Source organism: Phalacrocorax carbo, chromosome 1 (genome assembly GCF_963921805.1).
Source record: "Phalacrocorax carbo chromosome 1, bPhaCar2.1, whole genome shotgun sequence".
Taxonomy (NCBI): Eukaryota; Metazoa; Chordata; class Aves; order Suliformes; family Phalacrocoracidae; genus Phalacrocorax; species Phalacrocorax carbo.
Genome location: NC_087513.1, coordinates 203790830 through 203803757, shown reverse-complemented (window position 1 = coordinate 203803757; position 12928 = coordinate 203790830). Strand labels below are relative to the sequence as shown.

The window sequence follows — 12928 nt, the reverse complement described above, 5'->3', positions numbered from 1 at the left end:
GAAGGAAGGAAGGAAGGAAGGAAGGAAGGAAGGAAGGAAGGAAGGAAGGAAGGAAGGAAGGAAGGAAGGAAGGAAGAGAGGAAGGAAGAGAGGAAGGAAGAGAGGAAGGAAGAGAGGAAGGAAGGAAGAGAGGAAGGAAGGGAGGAAGGAAGAGAGGAAGGAAGGGAGGAAGGAAGGAAGGAAGGAAGGGAGGAAGGAAGGGAGGAAGGAAGGGAGGAAGGAAGGAAGGAAGGAAGGAAGGAAGGAAGGAAGGAAGGAAGGAAGGAAGGAAGGAAGGAAGGAAGGAAGGAAGGAAGGAAGGAAGGAAGGAAGGAAGGAAGGAAGGAAGGAAGGAAGGAAGGAAGGAAGGAAGGAAGGAAGGAAGGAAGGAAGGAAGGAAGGAAGGAAGGAAGGAAGGAAGGAAGGAAGGAAGGAAGGAAGGAAGGAAGGAAGGAAGGAAGGAAGGAAGGAAGGAAGGAAGGAAGGAAGGAAGGAAGGAAGGAAGGAAGGAAGGAAGGAAGGAAGGAAGGAAGGAAGAGAGGAAGGAAGAGAGGAAGGAAGAGAGGAAGGAAGGAAGAGAGGAAGGAAGGGAGGAAGGAAGAGAGGAAGGAAGGGAGGAAGGAAGGAAGGAAGGAAGGAAGGAAGGAAGGAAGGAAGGAAGGAAGGAAGGAAGGAAGGAAGGAAGGAAGGAAGGAAGGAAGGAAGGAAGGAAGGAAGGAAGGAAGGAAGGAAGGAAGGAAGAAGGAAGGAAGGAAGGAAGGAAGGAAGGAAGGAAGGAAGGAAGGAAGGAAGGAAGGAAGGAAGGAAGGAAGGAAGGGAAGGAAGGAAGGAAGGAAGGAGGAAGGAAGGAAGGAAGGAAGGAAGGAAGGAAGGAAGGAAGGAAGGAAGGAAGGAAGGAAGGAAGGAAGGAAGGAGAAGGAAGAAGGAAGGAAGGATGAGGAAGGAAGGAAGGAAGGAAGGAAGGAAGGAAGGAAGGAAGGAAGGAAGGAAGGAAGGAAGGAAGGAAGGAAGGAAGGAAGGAAGGAAGGAAGGAAGAAGGAAGGAAGGAAGGAAGGAAGGAAGGAAGGAAGGAAGGAAGGAAGGAAGGAAGGAAGGAAGGAAGGAAGGAAGGAAGGAGGAAGGAAGGAAGGAAGGAAGGAAGGAAGGAAGGAAGGAAGGAAGGAAGGAAGGAAGGAGGAAGGAAGGGAGGGAGGGAGGGAGGGAGGGAGGGAGGAATGGAGGGAGGGAGGAATGGAGGGAGGGAGGGAGGGACAAAGGCATCATGTTTTCCAGATGAATCAGCTTTTATTGGAGAGAGGTGTTTCACACGTTGGAAATCTCCCCTATGAGTCTGGTAAGAGCCACAGATAAAAGAGCTCTTACCTCATTTTCAGCAGTGTAAATCAGAAGCAGTTCATAAGCTTTGTGGCTTGCATCATTTATGAGAAGAAACAGAATTGGGCTTATGTCACTTAAAGGGGAGTTCAGAGTTCAAAAAGACACTACACAAACAAATTCTGAAATTTTATGTGAACTTCAGGATCTAGTGAAAATTGCACTTTCATTGAACTTAAGCTGTTAGTGATGAACACAGGAAATAGAAAGGACTGTGTACATTCATTTAAACATATTTTTCTTTGTATAGTTCAAAGACATAGTGCTACTCAATAATAAGTTAAACAGGATGCAGTAATGCCTGAACAGTTAATGCCTCACAGTACATTTCTACCAATGACCTATGTACTGCTGTAAGGAAGAAAAGAGAAAGTTTATATCTTAGGACATATTTAATCAAATAAAGAATGCAAGCATTACCTGCTCACAGTAAATAAACTCAAGACATTAGTAATTTTGGAAGCTTCATAAGAGGCACTAAGATTAGCATTTACAGTATTCCAATGGAACAATTAAGATTTCTGAAGTTTTACAAAATAACCCAAATCACACTTACGATGATAGTCATAACTTATTTTAAAGAATTTCATCAGCTGTTCCTATGTGCTTTTAAAGCCATAATGGTGGTCTCAGCTTTCAAAGACCTCTGGGTAGTACTGCTTCCAGCATTTTGCAAGAAATTATAAGGGTTGTTTAAGGATGTTTACTTTAAAATTTTTGAAAATTGGCTCCCTCATAAAGCATACAAGAATAGATTTACAAGACTAAAACATTGTAAATCACTAATGACCTGGGAAATAGTAGGGACATATTATTTATGTCCTAAGATTTTACCTGAAGTCTGAAATATGTCAGGTTTCCTGGCATTTGATTTTGAGTTGTCTATTTGAAAAATAAAAGCATTAACAAGATAATTCCTGTTTTATCTCTTAGATGAACTGTACATTGAAATTTTGACTAATCTGCAGAAGACATAGTGCTTAAGCAGCTTTTTATTCCAATATTATTTTTCTTCTCAACTTATGCTTTTTTTGAATTTACCAGCTTGGGTGTGGAATTCTCTGAAATGAAACTTGAGCAAATTTTCTTTACCACAGAGTGATATGTTTGTTATTTCTTTTCTGATTTAACAGCCTCATGTCTTCTGCAGCAGCTTATTACTATGGGGAAAACTTCAATAACTCGGACATTCTGTTTTGCTTTGTTTTGGTTTTTTTCCCTTTTGCACACAGTTCCAAAGACACCTCCAGCTAATGTAAGTGGCAGAAGTGGAAGGCGACATGAATTAGTAATAGCATGGGAGGTAAGGGACTTTTTCTGATTAAAGGTTTTGTTTCATGTTTACTTCTTTGAGGGCAAAGTAAAGAGTACTGTACTGGAGTTTCCTTACAGCAAATCCTGGCACGACTTGAACACAAAGTACTGTTCTTTAAATATCTTTTAAAGTTTCAAAGTAATGTGCATTTTTGTGTGGTTTTAGTAGAGGGCATTATGCTGAATCTAACCCACCTAGCAGCAGCTCCAAAGTTGTGCTAGTTCATCAGTCTTTTCTTCGTGATCTACCACTTGGGTTGATTTGACTTTTCTGGATCTTATTGAAGTGCTACACCAGATGGAATAATAGCTAAGGGAAAAGAAGGAATGCCTTGTAACTTTTTAAAATCTTAAATTAAGAACTAAATATTTTTTAAAGTATTTCCTAAAAATATGAAACTAAAGACCTGAAATAGACCTTTATTTTGAGAAGAAAATTGTGATGCAAGGTGCAACACAGATTATGACTGTGCCAGTGTGCAGTTGGAGGAGTGGGAGTTGCTTTCTCTGCTAATCATAAATAACACAGTAGAACAGAGGCTTTTCTTGAGGAGTTGTCAAAACTTCTAAATTCATCGTGAAGAGTTTCAGATTCAGAAAATATACATATATATATATATATACACAGATATATATAAACCCAAGAATAATTCCATCTAATAAAGATGTGGGGGTTTAATGAAAAAACTTTTAGCCTAGCCAACTTGAGGAGAGATTCAGATGGTAAGAGACACACAGAATTCTAACTAACTGTTTATGGCAAATATTAGGACATCTGAAAAGGCTGCCTTCTGTTGGCATGTCTGCCTTCTCAGACACCACCTACCTGAGACAGCAGAGAAAGAGCTGATTTCAGTTTGCTTTATAGTCTATAACTATAAACAGCAGCATGTCTCTTATTGGAGGAGAATTTGTTGAATCCCAGGCAAAAACATCAGGTGGCTAGAACTGTAACTGATGTAAACTGGCCTAATCCCAGTCCCTAATATGATATATTAGTATGTAATATTTGTATTAACTGTGTTTATAGTGTTCCCCAGGTGAGTGGAGTGGGGGACCACTGGAGTGTGTAATATCTCTCTCTGTCAAGGGTCGAAGTTTTCTTCCAAAAGAAACCAGAGACTGTGGGTGTCCCATCCTGCAGTACAGATACAACAGACAGTTAAGAATTAGCAATTGCCAAAACAGAACTTTCAGTATACATCGACATTTTTTCCACAAAAGCCAGCGGATGCCCCTTCGCTTATAGCTAAGGAGTGCAAACTGCCATTAAGGCAGAAGGTGTTAATCCTTCCCCCTTGTTCCTGATTAAGTTGTTGTTTCCATCAACACCTAGTGCTGTTCTTCCTGATGTTAATAATTTCAGCACACTCTCAAATCATGTAAAGTGATTAATCAAATTAAGATTGAAAAGACAATATGGCATTTCATCTGTGTCAAATATAAATTGTGAAATGGGCATATTTACATTTTTTACTCATTTGAAAGATTGCTACCATTTCTAATTACAGTCACTGACTGTTCAAGAAATGGTAAAAAGAACAAAATATACAAAACTATACAATTATAACTATGTGTTGAAATTTCTGCTAAACAACTAATCCTAGCTCATTGGATAACACTCCAACAACTCACTATAGACTACTGTGCTGTCACCAGTAGCCACTGCATTTCCATAAGGCACATAGAGTAAGTTAGCATAACTCCAGCACAGTCAGTCTGTGTTTTTGCAGGACCAAAAAAAGTCTTAATGGACTTTCACAGGCAATAGGAATTCAACAAAGTACTTTGAAAAGATACTAAGGTGGTATATGAGTCTCTTGGAATTCAGGAAAAGACTAACCTACCTAGGCTCCTGAATTATACTCAGAAGGTTCAAACAAAATTTTATTCACACATCTTTAATTCACAGATTGTGTATTTAGCATTTGCAGTGAAATCCAAGGGTTCTGCTACTTCTATTTCTTTTTTTTTTTTTTATAGTGACAGTCTACTGCCAACTCCATAAGTATTGCAAAGAGATGCAAGGCTCCCCCTTTCCAATTCAAATGTCTAGATTACAAAGTCTGTCTTGTTTTTGCTTCCCCTGCCTTTGGAGTAATGATTTTTTTTTTCTCGGATGCACAGTGAACAGCTTCAGAAGGATGGGTAGAAAAGGGTGTCTGCAAAAGTGAGGTGCCTGGCGATGAGATATTCACTTGCCCTGTGGAGGGGAGAGGATCCAGCATCCCCTGTGCCCCTGCTCTGATTCACATGTTCATTAGTTGCAGATCTAGGATGGGCACTTCAAGAGAGGGCGTTTAGACACCCTTTATTTTTTTGTTTTGGCATTTCCAATAGGCCTAATATGCTGATAGCTGTTAAACATAACCTAATTCCTAAACAAGTCCATTGAATTTATAAGAAATATAGGCAGTAAATTAGCATGAAAAAATCCATTCTTGAGCTGGACATGTAAGATTTAGCTTTTGCAGTGCTCAGCCTCTCAACAGATAAATCCCTTAGCTGACTGCCTGCTTACGGCAGATGTGTCCCAATTTAAGCGGCTAATTTCACAGATCCTCTGAGAAAAGAAAAGCAAATGAGGTGGGTTTTTTTTCACTAAGATTCACTTTGAGAGTTAGAACATTATATCCTAAGTCTCAAATCGAACCCTAAACTTAAATCCCTAAGACTCAGCACCCCGTTTGGATATAGAAATTAGACAGGTTAGCACCTAAAACCTAAGAAAGTTGCACAGTACTAAGTGTCAGACGCATCATATTTTAGGAGCCCTTAACAAGATGTTGCTTTTTATTTTTAACAAGGTCACTCGAAGGGGCTACTCCACTACTAGACCACTGGTTAAAGCATTAGCCATGAAGTGGGAGATCTAGAAGAAAAAATATTTCTGAGCCCAAGAGCTTTTTCGATCCTAGGGCAGTGACCTAACTATGGTTATGAGGTGAAGAAACCCTCCTGTAAGGTTCCTTTTCAGAAGCAATTGTCCCTCTGTGTTTCCAGCCATAAGTAAAATCCTACAATGCAACTGTAAGGGATCACCCTCACACAAGCAGCCAGGTTATGGTCAGCCACTAAGTGGCCGCTTTCTAAGTTAGTATAACCACATCTGATCCTACCTGAACTTTGTTTTCTAGCCAGTGTCAGAAGAATTTCAGAATGGAGAAGGATTTGGATATATTGTAGCTTTCAGACCCAATGGAACACGTGGCTGGAAGGAGAAAATGGTGACATCTTCAGATGCCTCGAAGTTCATCTACAGAGATGAAAGTGTGCCACCTCTGACTCCATTTGAGGTGAAAGTTGGTGTTTACAACAACAAAGGAGATGGTCCCTTCAGCCCTATTGTGGTAATCTGCTCAGCGGAAGGAGGTCAGTTCAACAAGAAGTTAACTTGTGTATTATGAACTACATTAAACTATTTTTATATAAAGTGTCCTATTATACAATGCTTTTTCAATCTTAAATTTCAAAATTCTTTGCAGAAGTTCTAAGTAACATCAAATATTTTTTTTTGCAGATAAGGAGGTGAACTAACTTGCCAAGGTTACCCAGAAAGGAAGTGACAAAGTTTAGGAATAGACCTCAAGCCACATCAGTCCTAACCAAAAAAAACCCCAAACAACTCTTTTAATGAAGGTTCATCCCTAATATGAAATCTGTAGTCTTAACTTTAAGCTAGGCTGCTCTAACAATAAGCAAAGAAAGGCTGATATTTTCTAAAGTTTCTGAAGTTCATGATACTTTTTTTGATGGGTTAATAAGACAACAGCTCAAAGACAAAATAAAGTTATAAATGTTCATTTCCTGGTTAATGGATACTAAAAGTACAGAGAATGTAATTTTGTTCTTCTTTTCATGCATTTTTTTCTATTTCCTCTCTTTTTTAGTTCATTACTACAAAAGTTGTGAATTTATGTTAATAACCAAATATTCAATGTGAATTATAGGAATAGTTCAGAAGAACAAATGAAAAATACTTCCTGAAAATTTCTATGTCAAGTTGATATAACTCTCAACAATATTTTTTTTTGGGGGGGGAAGAAGGCTAATTTGTACAACCAAAAGAAGTTATTCTGTATTGACAGAAGCCAGTGTATGGAAGTTTCCATACACACAAAAGGTAAATTAATATTATCCACAGGAATATTTTGAGCAGCTCCATTACTGGAACTCAGAGGTTTCAGTTCTTCTTTACTATACTATCTTTGAGTTATCCCACTGTCTTCTGTTAAGAGAATAAAATAAGTACAGTCCTAGTACAGATGAGAGGATTTTCTTATTATCTCTACAAAAATGTAGTGTGAAGATAATGGTATTTCATGTGAAGCTGGAAAACTTTAAATGTTATTCCATACTAACCCACAATAAATGTGTAATTTTGGAGCCATGATATAGCAGAGATTATCTACACCTATTCTCTCATGGTAATTATAGAGGTTGGGAATGCTGTTTTGCTAAAAGCAGTTCCAGTAATTTGTTTGTGTTCCACTGTTTGGATCACCATTACCAAGTTATTTGTATTCCTATGAAAACAATTACATTTTAAAATGTAAAAATTGCCCAGTATATCTTGGACATTTTTACAGTTGACATCCTGTTCCTCAATGGCAATGAAACCAGGAGACTGATGGTGATGGTTTTAATATTTAGCATTTTCATACTCTAATCAGAAAATTCAATAAAAATAGAGTTTTGCAAGGGAAGGGAGGCAAAACCTTAATGGATTTTTTTTTAAATAGTAAAAGCTATTTTAACAAAAGCTGAATGGTGAATTGTAATAAGTAGTCTGCTTGTTATTTGGACAAGACTGGAAATGGAATAAGATATATAAACCAATTTCTCTAACATTTCTTTTAAAATATGAACTTTACAAATGATCTGAATAGAATTATTAACTTTCTCTCTATGGTCCCAGAGACTATCTCTAGAAGCCAACTTTTCTGGTTATAATTCAGTTGCTTGAAAGTACCTACCCCTCATAGCTTTGCTAATTCATTCTCTGTATGTGTCTGAGCATTAGACTTTCCTTTGGTAAGAATTCTATGGGACTAAATACTTTATAAGACTTATATTTGAGGAAAAAATATGGGATGCTGTGACAATACAGGGCAAAATTAATTTATAAAAAGCTTTTCTCCAGAATAACCCTAGGTGATATACTGAAAAAATAAAGGAATAGCGAAACAGTTTATTAGAGCTAAGTTCCGGGCAATATGGAGACTGAGGACAATAGACATTTCAGTTTGCTATGAAAAAAATGGGGAACTGGTTTTGAAAGAGGCATGGACTTTCACTTTAAGGAGCTAAACAACTGAAGGCACATTTTCTCAATGATTTCAGTTGAAGAGGAGATACTAAATAAAGATTGACAGTACAATATATTACAGTCCTAGGATTATCTAGCAAACACTTTAGCTTACTTGCTTTTCATCACACACTCAATTCACTTCTCTGCATGATCTAGAATAAAGGCCTAGAATAAAATTATTAAAAGTTAAGGAAACTTTATGTCACATATTAAAAGGTTCCCCACATCTACAGATGGATCTACAATTGTTTACTGGCATAACAAATTTGGCTAAGGAAGCCCAAAACCTGTTGCCTCTGCTAAGCACACAGGAAAAAATCAAGAGTTTGCATAGGACAGATTTTGGTCAAGGAAGACATTTCTTATTTACTAAGAATGAATGCAGCTCTCTTTTCTGTATGACTGTGACTGCAGGTTGTGTGCTCTCTGACCTAAATAAACCCAGAGCCCATTTGTAGTGGCTCTGAGTTGTGCCTAGGCAAGCACCTTGGCAGGTGGTATTGACTAAGATGTTCTCATCTGTGAACACAACTGACTGCCCTCTGGTTACACAAAGTGTCTCCGACTGAGGCAAAAGGCTTAAAAAAATAGACCTTCCAGTGAGCAAAAAATCTCAGAAAACATGAGCAAAATACTGAGATTTTTCTCCTAAGTCAACAGGGGGGGCTAATCCTTTTATCTCTAAGATATTTAGAAGATAATATGATACCAATGTTTACTGAGGGATCAATGATGGTGATAACCCAAAGCTGAAGGGTGGAAAAAGCCTGACTGGTTATAGATGTTTCAAGATATTTCTTCTCCTTCATTGGCCTTTTGACTTCATAGGAAACATCACCAGGATACAGCACATGGGAGAGACTATCCAGGAGCTAAAGATGCAGATGAATGTAATGAAGGAATAGAGAATAGAATGGAGAAGCAGATGAAAAGGTTGTACACAACTAGCTGGATAACCCAGGAGGAAAAAAGGCAAATGTGGCCCTCTGGAAAATATGGCTTAATGCAGTAGAAAAGTGTGAAGGAGAATTCTTCTGTAGAGACCTTAGAAAAGGAAGAAAGCAAACAATCAAGGAGAGAAGAAGAAAAAGAGAGGTCAGATGTTTTAGTGAAGGGAAAGAGATGATGAGAGCCAGGAACCAGTTCTGAAGAGGGAATGAGGATGATACACAGAAAATGCCGGCTAGAAAAGAAGGTGCACAGTGGTCTTCAATAAGAAGTCACTGGAACAGGCTGCCCAGAGAGGTGGTGGAGTCACCATCCCTAGAGGTATTTAAAAGACGTAGAGATGTGGCACTTCAGGGCATGGTTTAGGAGACATGGTAGTGTTGGGTTGACGGTTGGACTTGATGATCCTAGAGGTCTTTTCCAACTTTAATGATTCTGAGATTCTAAGGAGGCAGAACAGGAGGACAAAATAGTCATGCTTTAGCAGCAGGGAAAGACAAGCCTGAACCTTTCATAAAGGAACCCTCTAATAAGAGAAAGAGACACCAGACCACATGGAGAGCACAACAAGTTAGGCTGCCTGCCAGAAGAAAGGTTGCAATGTGCAGGCCTGAGGCTGAAAAGGAGCATGAACAGAGCAGGGAGAAACCTTCTGACTGTACTTTCTGCCAGGAAAATAATGGTATCAGATTCATGCCAGAACATACAGAAACAAAGCACTGAACTTCAGTGTAGGCACAGATGGTATAGACCCATAGAGAATGAAACTGTAAAGGCACAAGATATTGAAAATAAAACAATGAACAAAAGCAGTGTAAAGCACTGTTTGTTTTAATATTTATATATTCTTTGGAGATTTTTCTTTATGACAACATCCACTTAAATACTGAGGGGTTAAGAATGCCAAGACTACTAATAGAGGCTTTCAGTATCAGGGAAATCTTATGCAACCTCTATATGTGGTTTTAATTCACTGGAAGAGGAAAACTGAGAAAATCATAAATATAGCAATGGAGAAGAAAATATGAGACCATAAAGGTATGATTGCAAGAAGATGGAAAAGGCTGTACTGATAAGAGTAATGGCAAGGTAGGCTTGCTTTAGCAAGCATGACTAGACAAAGTATGAGCTACTTCAGAAAGACAAAATAAAAGTAAATATGGTTGGATGTCATAACAAGCTGATGATGTGATAACATATCAGGAAATACAAAACCAGTGTTTGGATAAAACAGAATATCCTTGGGTTCTATGTAATTTTGGAAAAGGGCAATTAAAGAAACTGGGAATTGAAATAGAGGTCAGTTGCTGATGGCCCTGACAAATCTGGATGCTGAGAAAAACCTTTCTAATTTTAGATAAATATTACAGGACACTGTTATTTTATGAGAGAATTTAGGTGCTCAGAGTAGTTTGGATAGTAAATACAACTTGTATTCCAGCTGTGGTAATTAGCAGATTCTTTATCCAGTACTGACTAACAGAGAAGAAATAATGGTACTATAGTCTTGTTTTGATGAATAATTAAGACACTATAGAAAAGCTGATCCTAACAAATAATAGTGGAACAAATCATCGTTAAATAGCAGGAAAATATTTAATAAGTTGGAACTAACAGTTAATTCTAGAAATGAAAGTGTTTTGGAATGTGTCTGAGCCAAAGGTGTAAAATCTACCTGAAGTTTATACTGTAAGAAATGTTACATTTCTAAGGCAGTACGTTACATATGAGGATCTAGGGATGTACCTACTAAGTGATATTCAGAAGAAGTAAAAAGCATACATAATAAAATCCAAATAATTAAAAGGATAAGAATAACACAAGTATTGCCAAAAAATTAAAGTGAAAAAAAAGATTTTTTAGAAGTTAGGAAGATATATAAAGCAGGGAAAAATATGAAGTAAATAAGTTATTGATAGTAAAGATAATCAAGGAACAGACATTACCAAATGAAATACTTTATCATTTATTTTGAATAAATAAGATGATATAGACAAGGATAATAAGAATGCGAAAGTCTGCAAATCTTGATATCTAGTGAAAACTTCTGGTATTGTCAAGTGCTCAGAAATTCAACCTTTCCAATTAAGCAATGAAAAATTTGCTGTTCAAATATACCATAAATGAAATTTAATCTGGTTTTCTATTCATGACTGCTATAGATGGCGAAAGCTAGTCCTCTTTATATGCTCAAGGACCTGGGGCAAGAGCTTTCCAACACAAAATAATGAAAACAAATCACAGTTGACAAAAATAAATTTTAGTTAATCTATCAAGAAAAAATAAACATATTTCTATATAAGTAAAAGAAAAAAAAAAAACAAAACAAAAAACAAAACAAAACAAAAAAAAACACAAACCTTTACCACCAGCCTTGCAAAAGGCTTGGAAGGCTACTGGCAGAATTTCTTAAGGATCAGTCTCAGATCATGTAAGTTTAATGTTCGTAATGCTAATAGAAGAGCTGGTTATGATATTGCTATTATTACAACTCCAGGATGCACTGTCAATACAGGGAAGGATCTGAGCAATACATAGGAAAAATGAGGATTGGAAGACTGGAGGAAAAGGAACATGAATGACACACAAGTCCTAGGTCAACTACATAAGGAGTATTAACAAATCAGGCCATTACAAAATGAGAACCTGACAGCTAAAACCTGCACACAAGAAAGTCAAATATTTTGATTTGTAGCAGAGCATCATTCTGATAAAACTATCACAAAGCTTTGCTAAAATTTTTTTCTACAGTTCTGGTTGCTCATGCTCAACAAAGAACTCAAGACAATACAGGTTCAAAGGACTAACAGGATCATCAGGAAATTAGTAGAAACTAGAACAGCTTATTTCTTTTGTCCTAGTAAAAAAAAAAAAAAAGCTGAGTTTGGATAAGGTGCTGCCTGCAAATCAGGGAAATTATTAGGGATGGTGAAGAGCTTTTAAAGGTGAAGGGCAATGATGCTACATCTTTTTTTTTTTTTTTTTAGCAAATAAAACAAGCCAGCCATTCTTTTTCCTTAAAGCCAACTGGCCAAAAAAGTTCACATATGCACACTTGAACACTGTCACTCTCCAGATTGTGGCTGCATCCATACACCTCCTGAGAGCCATCTCTGGCCAGGCACCAGCATATTCTTGGGCATATTTTGGGGCAGCACTAAGTAGCCAGAGTCAATTCTTCACCATGGATCATGCTAACTATTTCATGCTATGGACAACAGTATCTCCATGCTCAGGCTGGTGCCTTGTCTCCCTGTCCTTGTTTAGTTTACAAGTATAGACACAGCCTATCAGTGCAAGAATAAATACAAATTAGAATACATGCAGTATAGAAAAAGACAAGAATATAAAAGGAAATAGAAATAAGCTTCTGGGAGAAAGAGGGAACCCAACTGGTTTCAAGATGAGTTAGGTCTTTTATAAAGGGTTTGGTTTTTTTTATTGATTGCCACAAAGGGAGACACAGAATCAGTTCTGTTAGTTTTAGTATCTATCTTCTCCTTCAGGCACCTGATGAAAATACCTTCACAAAATTTGAAAGTTCTATAATTTTGGTAAACAGTGTAGTGAATACTACTGAAAACCCCTAGATATGAAAAAGAGAGCCCTGAGCAGTACAAGGTAAAACGTGAAGACTATCAGTCTTGCTGTTTAAAACCTCCTGAGGGACACCAGATGTAATTCTGTAATACATACAAGATGTAATGATACCACAAAGAGCTTTTGTTCTTGCTTTGTATGGATTTGTACTACTTCATTGAGCCAATGGAGAATCAAAGCTCTCAGTTACCTGAAAGGCAAAGGACCAAAATTGCCATTGCAATTTTGTTTCTTTATAACTTTAAGAAGTTTTGCATTAGGCCAGCTAGTTGATGATGTGATATAAAACAAGACATTGCAGAGTGAAGGATTTTTCTGGTTAGACCCATCTCCCCTCACTTTTCAACCTGAGCCCTTATTTAAACAAACAAATAAATTACCTTTTCCTTTTCATTTAGAGGA

At 37.4% G+C, this 12928-nt stretch overlaps 1 protein-coding gene across 2 annotated transcripts in view; it reads left to right on the top strand.

Moving 5' to 3' along the window:
* The window catches only part of CNTN5 (contactin 5), a 673376-nt gene that overhangs the window by 638262 nt on the left and 22186 nt on the right, over positions 1-12928 (top strand). For both annotated transcript variants that reach the window (XM_064441325.1, XM_064441324.1), the window contains 2 exons: positions 2586-2656; positions 5805-6039. In XM_064441325.1, coding sequence (XP_064297395.1) covers positions 2586-2656; positions 5805-6039 — 306 coding nt within the window. The remainder of the gene's footprint in view (positions 1-2585; positions 2657-5804; positions 6040-12928) is intronic.